The sequence below is a fragment of the Magnolia sinica genome, chromosome 17, assembly GCF_029962835.1.
Source record: "Magnolia sinica isolate HGM2019 chromosome 17, MsV1, whole genome shotgun sequence".
Lineage (NCBI taxonomy): Eukaryota > Viridiplantae > Streptophyta > Magnoliopsida > Magnoliales > Magnoliaceae > Magnolia > Magnolia sinica.
In genome coordinates, this window is record NC_080589.1 from 43,256,362 (window position 1) to 43,278,585 (window position 22,224).

General features: G+C 39.5%; 1 protein-coding gene across 2 annotated transcripts in view; it reads left to right on the forward strand.

Moving 5' to 3' along the window:
* LOC131231407 (ABC transporter A family member 1) overlaps positions 1–22,224 on the forward strand; it is a 184,530-nt gene that overhangs the window by 89,709 nt on the left and 72,597 nt on the right. For both annotated transcript variants that reach the window (XM_058227578.1, XM_058227579.1), the window contains one exon: positions 13,942–14,152. In XM_058227578.1, the coding sequence (XP_058083561.1) occupies positions 13,942–14,152 (211 nt within the window). The remainder of the gene's footprint in view (positions 1–13,941; positions 14,153–22,224) is intronic.

Genomic DNA, 22,224 nt, shown 5'->3' on the forward strand with positions numbered 1-22,224 from the left:
GACACATGCATGTGCGTGTGTGTAGTAAGTTAAAAAACCAAAAATGTGTAGATGTGGGAAGATAGAATCCGCTTTCGAAACCAGGATACAAGTAAGAAAAGAGGGTCATCGGTGTAACACCTTCATCTGACACCATCCCATTTATAGAATGGGCATGGCAGAGACATACAACAGGCCAATAACGTTCATACGACAGTTGTTCTTCAAAGATTCATACCCGAGGATGGACAAATCATTACTCTGAAGATGATGGGGTGCTTATGATGATCTTCGCAGGTAACGACGTCTCCTCCAATTCCTTCGGCTAAGCTCGACCTTTGGATGGATCCTCTGTAACCTGTTGATGCAGGACAATTAACCACTTGCTCTAAAAGCTCTAACTGTTAGAGTATGGTGAATTAATCCCTTTATCACATAGCCCAGGCCCCACATCTTATGGGTTAAGACCTCGGCCGAACCCCCCTTGTGGGCTCGTGGACCCCAAATCACATGGGCCGCCCACCCCGAGTGTGTCCCTTCATCCCATGGGCTACCCCACTCAAGCTTGGTGTGAAATGTGCATTAATTACCCCTGATGAGGAGTCTCGAACATGAGACCGCCCCCGTGGGCCCCAAATCACATGAGTCACCTACCCCGAGTGTGTCCCCGCATCCCACGGGCTACCCCACTCGAGCTCGGTGTGAAGATGCCCCTGCATTAATCACCCCCAATAAGGAGTCTTGAACACGAGACCTCCCGCTCTGATACCAATTTGATGCAGGACAATTAACCACTTGCTCTAAAAGCTCCAACTGTTAGAGTATGGCGAATTAATCCCTTTATCACATAGCCCAGGCCCCACATCTCATGGGTTAGGACCCCAGCTGAACCCCCCTCGTGGGCTCGTGGGCCCCAAATCACATGGGTCGCCCACCCCGAGTGTGTCCTCGCATCCCACGGGCTACCCCACTTGAGCCCGGTGTGAAATACACATTAATCACCCCCGGTGAGGAGTCTCGAACACGAGACCTCCCCCGTGGGCCCCAAATCACATGGGTCACCCACCCCCAGTGTGTCCCCCCATCCCACGGGCTACCCCACTCGAGCCCGGTGTGAAAATGCCCTTGCATTACCTGTGAGAGAAGTTTGGAATGTTAATATAAATATGAAATAAGGAGCATGGTTTTGTAGTTTGCTAGACCAACCAGCCTTTGTAACATAAATTTTCAAATCCAAGTGTAATGAGGAGTAGACCCAGTGTGTTGTATTTTCATTATCGAGGAAATCCCTGCACGGGGCTCGAGATTGCCACACACTATTGTCTCCCATTTTCCCAACACTGCTGAGTTGAAAAGTGAAAAATATTACAGTGCATTATGATGTAAACCTTAATGCCAAACATGCCTTAAATGGGTCAAAGGCGCGGCGACACGGGAGAATCCTTTGATAAACTTCCTGTAGTATCCAACCAAACCCAGAAAATTATGAATCTTCGAAACCTTCTAGGGTCGTTCCCAATTCAACACCGCTTCCACTTTAAATGGATCAACAAATACTCCCTCCTTCGAAATCACGTGGCCAAAGAATTTTACCTCTTCTTGCCAAAATTTGCACTTCTTAGCCTTTGCGTACAACGGCTCTCTCAGGGTCTGAAGCGCGGTCGTTAAATGCTACTCATGCTCCTTCCAAATCTTCGAATATATGAGGATGTCGTTAATAAATATCACTACAAATTGGTCAAGATAGGGTTTAAACACTTGGCTCATCTAGTCCATTAATACCGTTGGGTCATTGGTTAGCCCAAATGACATTACCAGAAACTCATAATGCCCATATCGTGTGCGGAACACTATCTTTGGAATGTCATTCTCTTTAATCCTTAGCTAATAGTACCCCGATCGCAAATCTATCTTTGAGAAATATTGGGCTTCCTTCAATTGGTCGAACATGCTGTCTATCCTGGGCATCGAATATTTGTTCTTGATGGTAATCTTGTTAAGTTGGCGGTGGTCTATACACAACCTCATAGACTCATCTTTCTTCTTCATGAATAATATTGGTGCTCCCCTAGGAGAAGTGCGTAGTCGAATAAGTCCTTGCTCCAACAGCTTCTCAATATGCTCTTTCAGCTTCCTTAGCTCCGCTGGCGCCATACGATATGGAGCCATTGATATAAATGCAATCCTGGGTACCAGTTCAATCCTGAAATCAACCATCCATTGCAGAGGTAATCCCAAATGTCATAGAATACGTTCCAAAATTCACAGACCACTGTAATCTGATTGATATCTGACTTTGGCTGCTCACTCTCTTCTTCTACCATCAATATCAGGAGACCTTCCAATGGTCCTTGCTGCATCCTCAACTATTGGAACGAGGCTTGTCTGAGTATGTAGAAGGTGACTAACTTCTCAAAACAGTCTATCCTAGCACGACAAGATGCCAACCTATCCATCCCTAATATCACCTCGAAATCTTGCATCTCCATGGTCATTAGATTGGCAGGCATTTCTGAGTCAACAATCTTTATGGGATGTGACCTACATATTTGGTTCATCTTCGAGGATTTTCCTATCGGGGTTGCAATCACTAGTTCCTTCTTTAAGTTCTTAGGGGTCAAACCTAGTATCCTCATGCAATGCTTAGAGATGAATGAAGGAGTAGATCCAGTATCAAACAATACTCTAATAGGCCAAGAATACACAATTAGGTTACCTTCAACAGTTGCTCCTGTAGAGTTAGCAGCTGTGAAGCCTACCCCCTTGGTTGCTGTTGCTAGCCTGGTTGCTGATTCTGTTGTGCATGAGGTCCGCCTGGTCGGTATTGGTTCTGACTGCCTCCTTGACGTTGTTGTTGTTTACTGGCTCCTTTGTGAGGTTGATAACCTCCTAATCCTCTCTACTGTTGATGCTGTCTCTGCAAGTACTGGTTCTGGTGCTGGGGCTTAGGACGAGTGTAGTCCTGATACTTGTGTCCTTCGCCTCCGCAATTGTTGTAAGTTCCATTGAAGCGTTGCGGCGTTGGTTTGTTTGGCGGTGGGTTCCTAGGGCTATTCCCCTCTGTGATGAACTAGGGGTGTCCTTGCCCTTCCCCTTAACTTCTTTCCTCTGCTCTTTTCCCTTCCTAATCCTAGGTTGTCCTTCTCGATCAATTGGGCTCTCTTTACCACTTCTGCATAAGAGTCTAGCCTTATTACGACAATCTGCTTCTGAATACCAGCCCTTAGGCCTCTCTCGAACTTCCGTACTTTGCATTTCTCATCTTTTACTTAATAAGTTACGAAGCAAGATAAATCTATAAATTTTGCCTCATATTCACCTAATATCATATTCCCCTGCTTTAGCTGCATGAATTCCATTTCCTTCTCCTCCTAATTGTTGCTTGGGAAGTACTTCTCATTGAACTCCTCGTAGAAATGCTCCCAGGTTCACGCGGTTCCAACAACGTTGGTTCTTGCTATCAATTCCACCAATAATATGCCTCTCCTTGAAGCGCGAAAACTGCAAGTGTGACCTTCTGCTCCTCGTCACACTGCATGACATCACATATTTTATCCATTTCCATCCTCCACTCAATTGTTTTCATTGGGTCCGCTCGTCCTTTAGATATTGGTCGATTTAATCTTTTGAACTCTTTCACTAGTCTACCAGCCCGCTTCGGCTCCCTTGGTGCCTCATCTTCCACCTCATGGTAAATCTCTTGGTTGTGGTGCATTTGTTGGTTTATGAAGCTAGTCATAGTCCCCAGGGCTAGTAGAACGTCGCCCATCGAGGGGTTCTCCTGCTTCTTAAGCCAGGGCCCTCTACGTAGTCCTTCTAGCTCTCTTTTCCGCCATGGATATAAAATTAGATGAAAAGGATGTTCAGGGTTCATACAGTAAGTTTGATATTTGTTGTCTTTGGTGGGGAGTTCAAGTCCTAATTTCTAGTTTTCCTAAGTGTTGGTGTTTAGCCGTAGGTCTAGTATTATTTGAAACCTAGGATCTGATACCAACCGGTCACACCCCGGTTTCAGTACTCAAGCGTACTTGTCCCTGTCACCAAGTCGTGGGTGTGACTCGAGTGTGAATTATAAACATTCACCACAACGAATATTCATAACCAAATATCAATGGAAAATGCATCAACAATTAAAATCATCTAGGTACAATCCCAAATTATTGAATTATTGTTTTGTAAACAATCAATGGCTAAGAAGCATTCTTCTGGAGCTTTTTCCACTCATAGGCAATCGAATATTATTTTTCTTTTTCTTTTACCTCTGGGGGAATGTTCTTGAAATCACATGGCCAATCCTAGAGGCGTCTGATACTCCCCTCATCCTGAACTGTTAAGTCCCAAATAGGGTGAGCTATGAAGCCCATCATGTAATCATCTATGCATGTTTTATAATATATTCAATATCTTCAAAATGCATAGTTCTCAAGTTAACAACAAATGCGTGAATGTATTGAATGCATAAAATATTTCAATTTTTCTTTGTATGATTAATCCTTTAAACAACCAGGGCCTAGTCTCTCTTGCCTCGGCCTACCAACGCCCACCCCACTTGCATAGGTTGATCTCTAACACGAGTGGTAGTCTACGTATCGAACGTAAATGCCACATGGTAGTGATGTACCCACCATTAGTGCGCAATCACCCAGCCCAGATCCATGGGCAACCTTTTCTGAGCTGGTCAGGCTCCTTCTCCGCTCAACCTACAATCCGATGCGGAGGCCCTAATAGTACTATCTAGGGGGTTGGGGAATCACACCCCGAGGTCCTCTTCCCGCCTCTCTAATTTGCGGGATCCTCAAGTCCCCGAGTTGTTTGGTGTTCACAATAATGCCATGATAAATGCTTCTTATCATCAAGCACATTTCTAAATGATACAACTTGCCAAATGCATATATCTAAAGTAGCATTGCAAGATTCACAGGTTTCCAAATAATAACTTGCAACAGGAAATACCATGAATGATTCATGACATGTGTGCTATGTTTAAAAATGCAACCATGCATGAGGCTACTTTACCATGAATGATACATTGGCATGAATGTAGATTTTCTTGTCTTGCCTTCTTAGTGCACTCACTTTTCTTAACCGTTGCTAAATCCAAGAGTTTACTGAAAGTAGGACTTTCCTAAACGGGAATAGGAAAATTTTCTGATTTGGAAAATTTGCTAAAAAGGATACTTTTTTGTAAAACTAGCAAAAAATAGGGTTTCTACAAGGTATGATTATATGCTTGCCAAATTTGGTGCTAGATCCCCAAATTTGGGCTGTGAATCATCTTTTACAGTGCGATCTAAGTTATGATAATTTCTGGCCATAGATTGTGGTCCTACCTTTTAGTAGATCCACAAGTCAAGGAAAAAATGGTCTAGATTCGTTGGATGTTTAGATGCATCTGATCCAACTGTCCATTTTCTTTAGATTTCATTATTTTAATATGATGGTACTAATTGATCCTTGTATGGTTCGATCTAGTTTAAATTGGGTGAATCTTAGGGACCGATCGGAACCGTGATATTAAATTAATGGAATCTAAAGAAAATGGATGGATGGATCTTAACATCCAATAAATCTAGACATTTTTCCTTGACTTGTGGAGCTACTTAAAGGTAGGGTCTTGATTTACGGTCAGAAATGATCGTAACACAGATCGCGCTGTAAAAGATGATTCATGGTACATGTTTGCGGATCTAGCATTAAATTTGGCAAGCATATAGTCATACCCTATAGAAACCTTATTTTTAACCAGTTTTACAAAAAAGTGTCATTTTTGGCAAGTTTTCTAAATAAAGAAAGTTTTCAAATTCCCGTTTAGGAAAGTCCAATTGTAGTAAATTCTTGGATTTAGCAACGATTAGGAAAAGTGAGTGCACTAAGAAGGCAATAAAAGAGAATCTAAGGAAGAAACAAATAAATGTGAAGAAAACGTATCACATTCATGCCGACGTATCATTCTTTGGTAAGTAGTCTCACACAGTTGCATTTTAAATATAGCACGCATGTCATGATTCATTCATGGTATTTCCTGCTGCGAGTTATTATCTGGACGCTTGTGAATCTTGCAATGATATTTTAGATATATGCATTTGGTAAGTTGTATCATTTAGAAATGTGGTTGAACATAAGAAGCATTTGTCCTAGCATTATTGTGAACACTAGACAACTCGGGGACTTGAGGATCCCGTAAATTAGAGAGGCAAGAAGAGGACATTGGGGATGCGATTCCCCAACTCCCTAGATGGTACCATTAGGGCCTCTGCATCAGATTGTAGGTTGAGCGGGTAAGGAGCCAAATTAACTTAGAAAAGGTTGCCCACGAATTTGGGATGGGTGATTGCGCACTGATGGTGGGTAGATCACTACCACGTGGCATTTACGTTCGAGAGAGAATAAGGCCCGCTTGCTTCAAGGATTAATCATACTGAGAAAAGTTGGAATATTGCATACATTCAACACATCCATGCATTTACTGTTTACTTTAGAACTATGCATTTTGAAGATACTGCATATGTTGTAAACCATGCATAGATGATTACTTGCTGAGCTTCATAGAGCACCTTGTTTGGAATATTCTAGGACGAGGAGTGTTTCAGATGCCTCCGGGATTGGCCATGTGATTTCGAGAACATTCCCCTGGAGGAGAAAGATAAAGAAAAAGAATATTTGGTTGCCTATGAGTGGAAAAAGATCTAGATGAATACTTCTTAGTTATTGATTGTTTATAAAACGATAATTCAATAATTTGGCATTGTAATTGTATGATTTTAATTGATGAATGATGATGCCTTTTCCATTGATATTTGGTTATGAATATTCGTTGTGGTGAATGTTTATAATTCATGCTCGAGTCACACTCATGACTCGGTGACAAGGCTCGAGTACTGAAATTGGGGTGTGACATTTACAGCCTGTTTGGAACGTCAAATTAGATGGTATGAAATTGCAGTTGGTCCCATGCAAATTCTATCGGGCATTTGCAAACGATGGAGTCTTTCATGTCCATATTTAATGAATTTTGCGTACAATAACCCTTATGTTTTAGGTTTGTTAATCAAGCTGTAAGATCTTCCATCTCGCTCTTCTTGTTTTTTTTGTAAAATGGGATTTGACTATTATTTTTGATCCATATTGTGTGGATTTCATATGGTCTCTTTGTTAAGGTTTGAGATAGTTGATTCAATAAGCTCTAAGATGTAGAGATTTATTTCTCATTTTGAAAATCATGAGTTGTGGATGTTTATTGGAGGAAAACAAAAGTTAAGTTATATAGGTGGGTACCAGAACTTTCGTTGTCTGATCCTTCTTATGGAGATTGGAAATCAAACTTGCTCGTCATGTCATGACTTTTGAATTCTTTGAAACTAGAAGTTAGTGAAGGCCTTCTTTTAATCCACTGCTCATGAGATTTGGTTGATTGCTCATGAATTATATGTTGATTAGAATAATATGGCTTGGATTTATAATATTTACTAATAAATTGAGACTTTGATGTCTGGTTTATAGTAGGAATTATCTTTCCTGGATGATCTCCAATTTGCTTGTACCACCAATGTAGAGGCATATAAATGAAGTATTGAGAAAAAGAGGATTTTTTAGTTGCTAGCAGCTAGTTATGTTTTTGAACTTCTATGGGCTGAAATTCTTAGTTTACCTACTTTGCCTTCCATAAATAGTGTTTAAGCTTGCTCTGATACTATGTAAAGAAGAAAAGCTTTAAAAGTATGGAAAGACCTGTAGGGTTGGACATGTAACCCTTATTGTATTTATAAGACAAAATATGCCAAATTATATAGAATATCCCTAAATAAAAGGGCAAAATAGGAAATGGAGAAAAACCTAAGAAATAACATAACACTAATAGAACCAAAGACCCAAAACAACTCATATCTGCTATAATACAATAATGAAAATAAGGTATTGTCTTAAAAAGGAAATATATAGTTTGAAGTAGTCTCCTCGAGCTTGGTTTGATAAATTTAGTGGGGCCTTGATTGGTATTGGATTTACAAGTACTCGGTCTAACCACTCTGTCTTTGTTAGGCTTTGTGTGCGAGGCATTGCCATTGTTAGTGTGTATGTGGATGGTATTATTGTTACAGGCAGTGTTCGAAATATCGGTATTGCGTTACGTATCGCATTCTTGGGATACAGATACGTATCGGTTATCACATGAGATATATTGATTGTATCGTGGACATGGGGAAACATTGGGAAATTGGTCGAATTTTTCAATGAAACTTCAGTGATTGTTAAAAAAGACATCAATACACATTTATAAATTAAAACATTACAAAAAACAAGTATACATAATAGGTTTTCTTTTTATTGGGGTCCTAATTTATGGGTTGTCTAACTGAATTGATGCAAGTATATTCAATGTCTATTCATATAATTTATAAATGCAAGAAGACGTGTGGAAACACAAGCAGTACACTCAAAAGCAAAAGAAGAATCACTAGATTAGGTTACATACATGTTTGATTTGATGTTTGGACATAAAGATTACAAACGATTTGCAAGAAATTAGGAAAATTTGATTTTTTCTTCAATTTTCCACAACTCGGCCCATCTCCTCCAAATCTTGAAATTGAAGCTCCCAATTCATGATTTTTCATACAAAACATGAAAAATCATGGATTTATAATAATTTGACACTAATGTAACATGATTTATAGAAAATGAAAGGGCTGAAATTCTAAAATGCTCACTAGATCGGACATGTGGGATATATCGCACTACTTGTGCGTTTCGTATCGCACTGGTGGGATACAAGATATATCGTGGGATATATCGGCTGATATCATTGAGATTTAAAACACTGGTTACAGGTGATGTCGGTAGTGGGATTTTTGAGTTGAGGCTCTATTTGAGTAAGGTTTTTGACATAAAGGATTTGGGGCTGCTCAAATATTTTATTGGCGTTGAAGTCGCCACTTCAAAGAAGCGTATTTTTTTTGTCTCTCATGAAATATGCTCTTGATCTTTTGACTTCAATTGGTAATCTTGGTGCTAAACCCCTTGATTCTCCATTAAAGCTTAATAAGAAACTATGGGCTGATTATGGGGAGCTTCTTGATGATCCTCGCATGTATCAACTCTTGCTTGGTCAGTTGATATATTTAACTATTACTCATTTTTCCCTATCTCATGCAATCAGTCTGGTAAGCTAGTTTATACATGCACCTCGCATTTGTTATTTAGAAGTTGTTCGTTGCATACTTTGCTACATCAAGTCTTCTCCAGGACATGGCAATCTATTTAGTTATAATAATCATATGAATATTGAAGGTTATTTAGATGTAGACTGGGCATGATCTCCCGTACGATAGGGTATTGTACTTTTTATTTTTATTTATTTATTATTATTATTATTTTTTACAGGTAATCTTGTTACATGGAAGACTAAGAAGCAAACTGTTATTATAAAATCCAGTGTTGATGCTGAATATCGAGCTGTAGTGAATACTGCATGTGAAATCTTGTGGTTGAAAAGCTTTTTTGTTGAGTTAGGATTTCTGGTGACTACTGTGTCCATGTATTGTGATAATCAGGGTGCAATTCAGATCACTTCTAATCCCCTTTTTTTTAATGAACGCACTAAACATATTGAAGCTAATTGTCATTGTTAAAGTCCCTTGATATACACCATCCTCTAATGGCTTGAGCTTTTAGAGCAAGTGGTTGTTTGACATGGTATCAGAGAGGAAGGTCAAGTGTTCGAATCCTGAGGGCAACAAATATGCCTCCGTAATATATTCTTCCATAAGGGCATTGTTTATGGTGTGAGTGTGTGTCCCTCCACCCTTGCCTAATACATTCCTGTGCAGAGTTCCACCCCGCATGTGGGGGGAGTGTTAAAGTCCCTTGATATACATTGATATGCCATCCTCTAACGGCTTCAACTTTTAGAGCAAGTGGTTGTTTGACAGTCATTTTATTCATGAGAAGGTTACTGCTGGAATTATTTATACTCCGTTTGTCAGGTCTATAGATCAACTCATTGATATCTTTACTAAGGCCCTTTAGTTGAAGTGGGAAGACAAATTCAATGCAAGTTAGGCATAATTGATATTTATGCCTCTACTTGGGAGAGAGAAGAGGGAGGTTTTTCTGTTTCCTATTTTTCCGTTTTAGTTAGGGGTATTCTATGTTATAAATACAGTAGGGGTTGGATGTCCGACCCTACTAGTTTTCCGCTTTGAATGTCTTATAAATACTGTAGGGGTTGGATGTCCACCCCTACTAGTTTTCCCCTTCTTTCAAAGCTTTTCTTTTATATTTGTAAACTGACTTGAATTACCTATGATGCATTCAAAATTTTGCATGAAGTACTTGAGAGAAGGTCATTCAGTCAGAAGCTAACAAGTAAAGTTGTTAGGCTATTAGCAGTGAAAGTTGTTATTTGATGCATTGTTTAGGATGAAAATTCAGGTCAAACCATTTAAAAAAATTTGGAGCGATTTTAGTGGCTAACTTTGTGCCTATATAACAATAGTTAGCAAAAATCTTAATGATGTTTGCTAAAATGTTCAATTTGGTTCTTATGAAGATCTGAAAGGCTTTCAGTTCAGCAAAATGCATGGTTTTCTTTTATGAAGAAAATCCGTAGTGTTTATAATGTCCTTGAATCTAGTTGCCTCCATCGATTAGTGGAAGCAAAGCATCATGGTGGTTTATCCTCCAGACAAGCTGATGGTTTAGGTTTCCCTCCATGTTGGTTGCTTGTCATGTTAGTTCACCGTTAGTGCCAATTTACACATGTTTTCCAATCGAATCATTAGCTGACACATCCATGTTTATCATGGCAAGAACATTTGACTTGCTCCTTTGGTGGATCATCTTTCAAAACGCTTTAGAACTATCTTCTTCTAATTGTGTATGATGGCATATGGGTTACAAAATGACAATGCTATAGAGTACAAACCAATTGATGAGGAAGAGGATGCAATGAAAAGAGCAGAATCAGATGAGTGGGACGCTTGGAAGCCATATATTTAATCCCCAGAGACTGGAGTTGACTGGCTGTAGGATCCTTCACAAAGAATGTGTTATGATCGAATTCAAAGTAACAATGGAAATCTTTATTTGGGTTGAAGTAGATATGAGATTCAGTTGAAGATGAGAAACATTCAAAACACTGGGTACAGTGAACCTACCACTGGTGGGGTAATGGAAGAGGATCCAGTATGGGTACCATTATCAGCAATAAAAAACTGTGAGCTGGTGTAAGGAGTAAGTTGAGAAAGCATGCTAGGATCCCTGATCATGTGAGAGGTAGCACAGTTAAGGTACCAATCCGGATTAGAGGGGGTATCAAGAGAGAGATTAGGAAAGCTATTAGTGCTTGTGGAAGCTAACTGGACTGAAAAGATGAGTCATAGAACAACATGATCATATGGGGGTTTGTACACAGAAGCTGGCATGGAAGGTAGACAGGGACACTTAAGAGAAGGTCATTCAGTCAGAAGCTAACAAGTGAAGTTGTTAGGCTATTACAGTGAAACTTGTTATTTGATGCATTGTTTAGGATGGAAATTCAGGTCAAACCATTTAAAAAAAAATTGGAGCATTTTAGTGGGGGTTTGTACACAGAAGCAGGCATGGAAGGTAGACAGGGACACTTAAGAGAAGGTCATTCAGTCAGAAGCTAACAAGTGAAGTTGTTAGGCTATTACAGTGAAACTTGTTATTTGATGCATTGTTTAGGATGGAAATTCAGGTCAAACCATTTTAAAAAAATTGGAGCGATTTTAGTGGGGGTTTGTACACAGAAGCAGGCATGGAAGGTAGACAGGGACTAGGATACTGACAAATCAAACAATCTTAGGTTGAGAAAAGGATACAGAAGGAATGTTGTTGGGCCAGAAATAGGTTGACTGATAGCCTCCACCTCGGTCACCATGGCCTGTAGTTGAATCACCACGTCTTCTGGTACCATAGAAGAAACCATGGCTGCTTCCTTGGTCATCTTGCTGATCACTGAGACCTGTGCAACTATGACCATCAAAGTGACCACCATTGCAGCCACCTTCATGGCCACTGCCATGACCATGCTGAGCAATAAAAGATGAAGGTGGGCTGGTCCCTGACATAGTGCAATGTTGAGGGTGAACTTCTTGATGAACAAGAAGGGCAGTCAATTTTACGATGGTAGGTATTGGAAACACAAGAGGAGAGTCAATAAATGACTCATATTCATGCTCAAACTATTGCATTGTCAGTGCGATTTGTCTGCATAAGAGTCAAGACAATCAATAGTGGCGATCTAATCACAAATACTCTTCAGAGATGGAGGAAGAGCTATGATGAAGAGAATGAAGCTATTGCTTTGGATAGAGTATGCATGCTTGAGATTGGTGGGTAAAGGTGGTCTCAAGAAGAAGCCTGCCAGACAACACATACTATAGTCAGACCAACAACCTGTCCATATGATTCCTTAGTGAGAGTGGGCATGAATGCCACATTTCAAATGCTGGGTTGGAAAAGGAGTTGGGTAAAAGACATAAGGTAAAAGGGGGCCAGTAATAAATTTCACTAGTCCTCGAAGATGAATGAGATGAAGAAACTGATTTTTCTACAAAAGGAAATTGTGGCCTGTCAGTTTAGTGGAAGCCAGGATAGTCATATTTGAAACGGATAAGAATAGGAAACTGAAATAAAATGCAGTATGGAAATTGGAGGGAGGAGGTAGAAGTTTGAGAAGATGCTATGGACTTGTTTATTTTTAGTTTTTGGTTAGAGCGTAGCTAAAATGAGGATGTTGAGATGGGTTATCAGACATATCATGTGATAATCGGCCTTAATTGGCACATCATATACAGAGAGCGGGACTCGAACGGCAGGCCCCACTAGAAACATAGAGGTCTATATGGTGTGGCCCACGTTAGACTAACATCGGCTCCTCATGTAGCCTGCACATACAAATCTAGTAACTGGATGTAAGGCATAGATAAGATACATATGCCACAGCGGGGTCCACTGGAAATGACCCCGATGGACACCCACATGTGTAACATGTTTGCCACTAGGCTATCAATCTATTGGGCACAAGGAAGGATAGTATTAGAAATGAATACATTTAGGGAATCCTTAGATGGTTTGGCCATGTTCAATGGAGACCAAGAACTGCACTAGTTAGGAGTGATATGGTTCAAGTTGAAGACTCAAAAAGGGCAAGGGGAAGGCTTAACAGCATGTGGGAGGAGGTAGTAAGTAAAGTCTTAATGACTTATTGGTGCTTTTGGGTCACACAAGTTGACCAATCAGAGATCACACCCATCCAAGGGTCATGATCCAGGAGGATCTAGACCATCGGACTATCTAGATTGTAGATTTTGGTCAATTTTGAGGGTTTTGATTTATTTGATGGAATGTCAGCGGTCCTAATTTTTTGTGGACCACATTAGTAGTGTACTTGGTTGTTAGAGTTGGTTGAACCAGTTTTCCTTTATTATTTTCTTCTTGTCAATCCAATATGATATGAAATGAATACTCATATTCTTTTTGTTTCATTTTGTTTTTTTGGATTTTGTTTTGTGCTTCTTTTTTATGATATTATGAAACTTATGTTCCGAAGCTTGGTATTCGGTTACTTCTATATGCTGAAGGTAACTAACGTTGATACCAAATACTGCACAGATGCTTATAACATATGGTTTTAATGATTTCCTATTTTATAACGTTCATTATTTCTTAACTCCTATAATTTTTACATGCTAATGAAGTATGGGATGAGATACCTGTATTGGAATCCATGTCCTTGATTTTTGGAAATACTTTGTCGTATTTGCGGTCCCCCATACTTTTGTCAACATCCTTAATCATATCTGGGCAGCACAGTTCTAAGTTTTATCTGGAATGCTAAGTTGTTGGATATTTATTGGTTCGTGATAAGCAAGCAGTGCTTATTTTTCATTCTTAAGTTTTTCTCTCATATATTCTCTGATCTTGCATCTTCATTTGAAGGTATGGCGCAATTGTGATGGACGATCAGAATGATGATGGTAGTTTAGGATACACTGTACTTCATAACAGTACTTGTCAGCATGCAGCTCCAACCTTTATTAATTTGATGAACAGCGCAATTTTGAGGCTCGCTACTGAAAATGACAATATGACGATTCAAACTCGCAATCACCCATTGCCAATGACAAGTTCTCAGCATTCACAGCATCATGTAGGGTAATTTCTTATCATGATGATGGATATTTATCTTTCCATTTTAAAGAAATAATTCTACCAACATTGTATTTAAAAAGAAATAAAATACTTCTGGACTATATGATTAAGTTGATTCAAGGAAGATAGTGTGCCATCCAGGACAAACAAGGATCTATCTTTTTTATGTCAAGTGGGAAGCTGATCTTCAAACGATATGTATTCTTTTTTGCAATTAGAAATTACTATTAATTTTAATTTTTTTGCAGGAAATCATTTTGTTTATACAGCCTAGCATCTCAAACATAGCTGAACAAAGTGTCAAGTCCACCAATTTTATTCGTGTTTTTTGTTGGATATTGTATGTTTAGGAGTACCAATAATCATTCCATATCTTCTTTCAAGATGGAAATGGATTTGTGTGTGCTTTTTAAGTTACTCATTTAACGATAAGATCATGATGCCAAAATGAGCTGTATCTTATTTTTATACTTATAAATGATTTGGATATGTGGCGTTACTTGATATTCTTTTGTTCTGTACATTGCTTGGTTTTAACTTGTTACACATCAGCTGGTCCAAAACCTCGTTGAAGGATGATTGATGTCTGATGTGCAGGTGATCTTCAAAACTTTTCCAAACAAACCACGAGAAGTATAGAATAGTGAAAGTGGATTCCTAAGGCTGAACAAAGTCATTGTTGACTACTTTCTTTCAAATATAATTTCAATTGATCTTATGAATGTGCCTTATCCTCAGTAAGTGAACAAGTATGCCTTCTAACCACTGTGATCCATGTCCTTTTGGGTCTTCCTCTTATTCTTTATTCAGCCCCTTCATTCTTAATCAATGTCCCCTCGATAAAGCTATCTTCAAGCTTTGTTGGATATGATCAAGCCGTTCTTGGGCTGCGTTGGATGACTTTGTTTTTAATTATATCCTTATTAGTCTATCCACACTTCCATCTCAGCGTTCTCATATCTGTGACACTGAAAACCTCTGATCTTTTTCTCCTTTAATCAAGGTAAATTTATTTCACATGTTGAGCATTCCTTATCATGTTTCTAACATGTTCTTTTCTCCCCTCCTGCCCCCTCCTTTCTCTCTTCCATTCTGGAAGGTTGTCTCCCTCATCTGCCCCTCCTCTCTCCTTGGTCCAGTGGCCACCTCATTTCCGTTTCATGCCTCTCTGGCCATCTCATTTCTTCTCCTCTCGGCGCCGGCCTCTAGCTACCATCTACCACCCAACTGCTACTTGTCACCACCTTCTTCACCCCCACCCCTCACAGCCCAACTACTTCACTGCTATGCTCTAGTCGCCTCCTCTCTTCTAATTGCTGCTACTACACCACCTTTCTTACTCATCACATCCCTACCCTCTTCTAGTCACCTCACTGGCTGCAAAACCCACTTATTCCTCTTTAGATTTTAGTGCTTCGTCACCCCTTTGGTCACCACACCGCATCTTCATAGTACTGCCCAAAAAATAGAAGCAAAACTTACACAAATGGTCCATCTTCCTCTCTAGTTTTTCTGAGCATTTCCTCGATTGTTTTTGTTTGCTACTATTTTTCTAAGGGTTACCATCTCACCATCTTCTTTTGTTCAGCCATTGCCTCACCGCTCCACCACCTCAATGCCCCCTTCTCCTACCCAGTGTTCGAAATATCAGTATCGCACAATGTATCGCACCCTTGGGATACTGATACGTATCGGTTATCGCACGGGATATATCGTTTGTATCGCATAGTTTATTGCACTTTTTGGGAAATATGGGGAAACATTGGGAAAATGGTTGAATTTTTTAATGAAACTTTGGGGATTGTTAAAAAAGACCTCCATACACACTTTTAAATCATAAAATCTCAAAAAAGAATGGCACATAATAGGTTTCCTTTGTAGAGGGTCCTAAGCTCTGCGCTGTCCGATTGAACTAAGACAACTATATCCAGTATCCACCCCGTCTATCTTTTTTTCTATATCATTTTAGGACATTATGCAAAAAATTAAGCAGATCCAATAATCAGGTAGACCATATCATAGGAAACAATGGTGATTGACCATTAGTGAGCCACTTGAACTTTGGATATGCTTCACTTTTTGGGCTAAAATCATAAAATTATATGGTAAAATGGATGGATGGAGCGGATAAAATACATGAACTATAGTGGCCTCACAAAGTTTACTCACTACGTCGTTCCCACCCCACACACGTGGATTTCCTGCGAAAGCCTTTCGCATGGAGTTCCTGCGCTGGGAACCCAGATGGGGCTCACTGTGATGTTCGTGAGAAATCCTCCCCTTCCATCAGTTTTGTGAGTTCATTTCAAGACAATATGCCAAAAATGAAGCAAGCTTGAGTGGGCCGTGCTAAAGGAAAATGTGGTTAGGGAAGTTCCTACCGTTGAAACCTACCTGAGTTCGACAGTGATGTTTACGTGCCATCCATACCATTAATAACTTCATTCCAACAGGGATGAAATGAAATCACAAATATTAGCATGATTCAAAACTTTCATAGCCCATGAATATTTCAACTGTGGACATTCAATTATCATGTTTTCGGCCCACTTGAGCTTTGGAAACGGTTCATTTTTGGCATCGTGTCCTAAAATAAACTCACAAAACGGATGAACGGATCGGATTTCTCAGAAACATCACAATGGGTCCCACCTGAGTTCCCAGCGCAGGAACTTAATACGAAAGTCTTTCACAGGAAATGTGCGTCCGTCGAAGGCGCTCCTCCTGCTCAGGTTGTCTGAACGATTCAAAGTGAAATGGGCCCCACAAGAATGTATTTATTATATCCAGTGTTTGAGTTATCGGCGAGAAATCGATAATATCGCCGATATTATCGGTGTCGCCAGACCTGCGATACCGAAACCCCAATATTTCGTTTCTCTTCTAGATGTCACCGATATTTTCGATATTATCGGCGATATTTTCGGATCACTGGCCAAATCAGCCAACTCCCCTATAGATTTCGATAAAATAGGCAAAACAAATGCCGTGTTTTCGGCGACATTAGGCGACGACCCTCTTATTCGGAAAAAAATATAGAAAAAGAAGAAGAAGAAGAAGAAGAGGAAGAAGAAGAAGCTCTCTTACCTTTTTACTCACGTGGTCAACAGCGCCGGATCTTTCAGAAGAACGAAAAACCTAAAATCCCCTTTTTCCTTCGAATGGAATAGCTTTGAAAGGAAACTGGATTCTACCTAGGCTTACGGGGATTTGAAAAAAAAAATCGAAATTTGGGGAGAGATTTTTGGGAGCTTTAAAATCGCCATGGTCGGGGGTCGGTTTATCAAAAAACAGGGAAGTGGAATGGGTGGTGTACACACAGTAGCTGTATAGCTGCTGTAGGTACGTGGCGTGCGCAGACGAGCACTAACGCTCCTCGAGCTCCGAGTTGTACGAACGGTTCAAAGGAGATTAAAGTTACGTGGGCCCCACAGTGATGTATTTATTATATCTACACCGTTCATCTATTTTTAGAGATTATTTTAGGGCATTATCCAGAAAATGAATCATATCCAAAGATCATGTGGACCACACCACAAATAGCAGCGGAGATAATGATTTTCACCATTAAACAATTCGTTGGGCCACCATAACGTTCTGTAGGCCCCACCATGATGTATGTATTGTATCATTACCGTCCATCTATTTTTCGAGACAATTTTAGAGTATGAGATCAAAAATGAGGTATATCCCAATCTCAAGTGGACCACATTACAGGAATAATGTAGACCATTAAAAACCTTTTGGGACCTATAAAAGTATTGGATCAAGCTAATATTTGATTTTTGCCCCCATCTAGGTCTGTATGACGTAATCATACAGATTGAATATCAAATAAATAGTACAGTGGGCCATAGGAGGATTTTAACGGTGGATATCCAATCATTATGTGTTTCATGTGGTATGGTTCATTAGAGATTTGGATCTGACTCATTCTTTATCTATTACGTTCAAATGATATTTTCCAATGGTTGGACGGTGTGGATACGAAACATAAACCATGGTGGGCCAGATAACAGCTACATGTCACTACGGTGGCAAGTCTTGCCGCTCAACCTGTCGTACCTGAGCCGCGTCCCTACCGACTCGAGTACATGTGTTTGCATACTGAGTAAATTATATGGGGTCCACCATAATTTACATATTTTATCCACTCCGTCCATCCATTTTAACAAATAATTTGAGGGCTTTAGCCCAAAAACTAATTATATCCAAATCTCAAGTGGACCTCACCACGGAAACAGTGTGAATTGAAATTATAACATCTAAAATTCCATGAGGCCTAAGAAAATCTGGATCAATATATTATTTGTGTTTTTCCTTCATCCATGTCTTTGTGACCTTATGGACAGGTTAGATGACAAATAAACATCACTGTAGGCCCTCCCAAGGTTTCAACTCTGAAAATCATTATTACCAATGTTTCATGTGGTTTGGTCCACTTGAGCTTTGGACATGCTTCAAATTTCGAAACAACTATTAAAATGAGCTGAAAAAATGGATGGCCAGCATGGATAACCCGCGCACATTTATAGTGGGCCACAGTACTACTCTCAACGGCCATAAGATCTGAACAATGATTACGAGTCACCTTGTCATTCTATGTAGGGATGAAATGTGGCCATAAATGTGTATTTTTTTAAATGCATTTACTTTTACATGTCTTAATTATTATAAGCTTCCATTTGTATTACATAAACTCATTTTGGTTATTATTTGAGTAATTTCTTACGACAACGCGTGCCTTTTGGCCCCCATTAAATGGAAACTTCTTATTTAATGCATTCTTTTTGTAATTTTTTCATTTCTAAATATGTAAATATGTGTATTTAGACATGTCATGAAGTTTCACTGAAAAATTCCACCATTTTCTCCATGTTTCCCCCTTTTTCCCTGCATTTCCAGTTATCGGCGATAACGATATTATATCTTTATCTCTGGCCAGCGAAACTTGTAGCGATACCGACAACTCGAACACTGATTATATCTATATTGTTCATGCATCTGGAGAGATCATTTTAGGTCAAATGAGTAATATCCAAAGCTCAAGTGGACCACACCACAAATAGTTGTGGGGACTGATTCTCACCGTTAAAACATTTGTAAGGCCCACCATAATGCCCACCATAACATTTATTTTTCATCCAATCCATTCATTAGGTCTCACAGATCTGGATAATGAGGAAAAACAAATATCATATCAATAAAAAATTTTGTGACCCCAAAAGGGTTTCAATGGTAGACCTTTAATCTTCCACTGCTTTTTTTAGTGTGGTCCACTTGATCTTTGGATCTGTCTTATTTTGTGGCTCAAGTCTTATGACGAGCTCACCAAATGGACGAACGGTTTGGATATAACACATACCTCATGATGGGACCCACAAAACTGGGTGATGACGTCAACACACCAGTCGGTGGTGTGCGGTACGGAAGCAGATTGCGTACTGAGTAACTCTGTACGCTAAGCGTACTAAGTAAATTCTAGGGGTCCCACTGTCATTCATGCATTGTATCAACTCCGTACATCTGCCTTATTATATAAATTTAGGGCTTTCAACCAAAATTTAATCATATCCAAAGTTTAAGTGGACCACACCACTTGAAATGATGTGAATTGAAGTCTACCGTTGAAAAGTTCTTGGGGGCCCACAGAAGTTTTAGATCAAGATGATTTTTGTTTTTTCCATTCATCCATGTTTATGTGATCTTATGAATAGTTTGGATGACAAATAAACATCACCGGGGGCCTTAGAAATGTTTCAACGGTGGAAATCAATATTTCCACTGTTTCCTTTGGTATGTTCTACTTGAGCTTTTGATATACTTCGGTTTTGGGATCAACCCCTAAAATGATCCGGAAAAACGTATGGACGGCGTGGATAGACCAAATACATTCAAGGTGCGCCCAACTGAGTTTACTCAGTACGATAAGAGTGCACCGAGTAACTCAGTACGCAATCCGATTTCATGCGGACGCCACCCTATTCAAAAACCAGGGCCGGACGCCCTTTTTTCTCTAAGCAGAGAGGGTTTCGGCCCCAAAATCTCCCAAATCTTCGGATTCCGGCGAAGATTCTCCAGATTCCGGCGAAGATTCTCCAGATTTTGACGAGGATTTCCCCCGATGTCGCCCAAATACCCGGATTTCTTCGGATTTTGACAGATTTCTCTCCCAAATCGAAGATTTTGCTTGCACTAACCTACGAAAGAATCTTTGATTGGAATGGCCCACCAAATGGAAGCTTTCGATGATGACGATCTCTTGTACAGGTACCGAAATCCAGTTTCTTGTTTTTTTTTTCGATTTTTTCGGATAATTATAGTTTCGATTATTTTTTTTTTCGATTTTTTCGAGGAAATCGCGCGATATCGTCGAAATATCGTGCGATATCGACGATATATCGGCCGACATTTGAAATTGGGATTTTTTGGTATCTTCCGGGGGTTATTGGGGGTGTATCGTCTTGCATGGGTGCGATAACGATAATATTGGCCGATATATCGGCCGATAGTATCGATATTTCGAACACTGCTCCTACCCCACAAACCTCTAATTGACAGCTTCACTGCTCCTTTTCTAGTTTCTCTGCTTAATCGCCCTCTTCTTTTCACCTCACTACATACGAACCACTGTTTGCAGTATCAATAATATCAGCCAATATTATTGGTATCGCTGCTTAGTGATAAGAAAGCCTGTTGGAGTATAAAAAATCCAGTGTATCGCAGTATGTATCCCAATGTATTTCATGATATCAGACATATTGCGATACATCGCAAAATATTGGCACATGCTCTTTTGTAATTTTCCTATGTATCGACGATATCTGTCAATATCAACAGATATCATTGATATCGTCAGGGAGTGCGGTGCTGTGTTGAGAAAAAACTAAAAATACTTCATTTTTTCTTCTATTTCCTTCTTTCTTCCCTCTTCTAAACACCTCTAGGGTGGATTTCGGTCCATCCTCCTGAATCTTTTGGAAGAAAACAAAATTTTCGAGTCAGAATAAAGATCAAAGTGGATTTAGGGCCGGTTTTATTTCGGTGAGTATTTTCGCATTTCGATCCATTTTGTTTTGGTTTAAATCATATCAAATCAGCACCAAGGTTAGAAATGCTCAATTCTTTGTGTTTTGTATAGAAAATCAAGAATTTGAATCTTCGATTTGAAATTTGAGGGTAGTTGGTCCAATTTGGAGAAAATTGAGGAAAATTGAAAATTCTGCAATTCTCCCTAATTGGTTGTGATCTTACTGTCCAAACACGAAATCAAACATGTATGAGGCCTGATCTATTGATTCATGCAGTTTTGGAGAATTTTTGGAAAAAAAATGTTTTAGTTAAAAAATAGTTAAAAATATTAAAACAATATATATATTTTAAATTCCACTTCTAACAGCAGTCAATTAGCCCCAATTTCATAGTATGTAGGAGTGTTTGATGAAATCATCATCACATACATTCTAATTTTGGGATTTGGTGGTAGGTGGTCCAATTTGAGAGAAAGTGGGAAAAATTCAAAGTTTCCGCAACTTCTCTTAAATATGCAAAGAGGAGAAAAGAGAACAAAAGGATATTTTTTTTTCCTTCAATATTCTTGGGCTAGGGTGTGGACATCCCCCCCACCCCCCCTATTTATAGTCTTAAAAAGCAAACTTTATAATGATGCCCTTAGTACTTAAAAATGTGCAAACTAAAAAAAATGAATCTAAATCATCAAATCTCAATCCAAACCATCATTCACGTCCAACATAAAGTAAAAATAAAAATGGCTACAACTGGGTACCCATGTGATCCAAAATTTGAGTGGACCAGTGGTCCGATGGCCCACAGATGATAATTTGACAGTCAAATGGTTCAACGGTCTAATGCTCCTATAATAGCAACCCACTTGCATCTTTCCAGTATGGGGTCTTCCAGATGCACGATCCATGCATGCGGGGTCTTCAAAGTGGCCTACTGGGCCCCATATAGATGTTGTGCATCCATAACGAAACTAGGGCAGTTGTCTGGGCCCTCCTCCTCCTTTGGTAGACACTATATGATGGTCAGATGTCCTCATCACATATT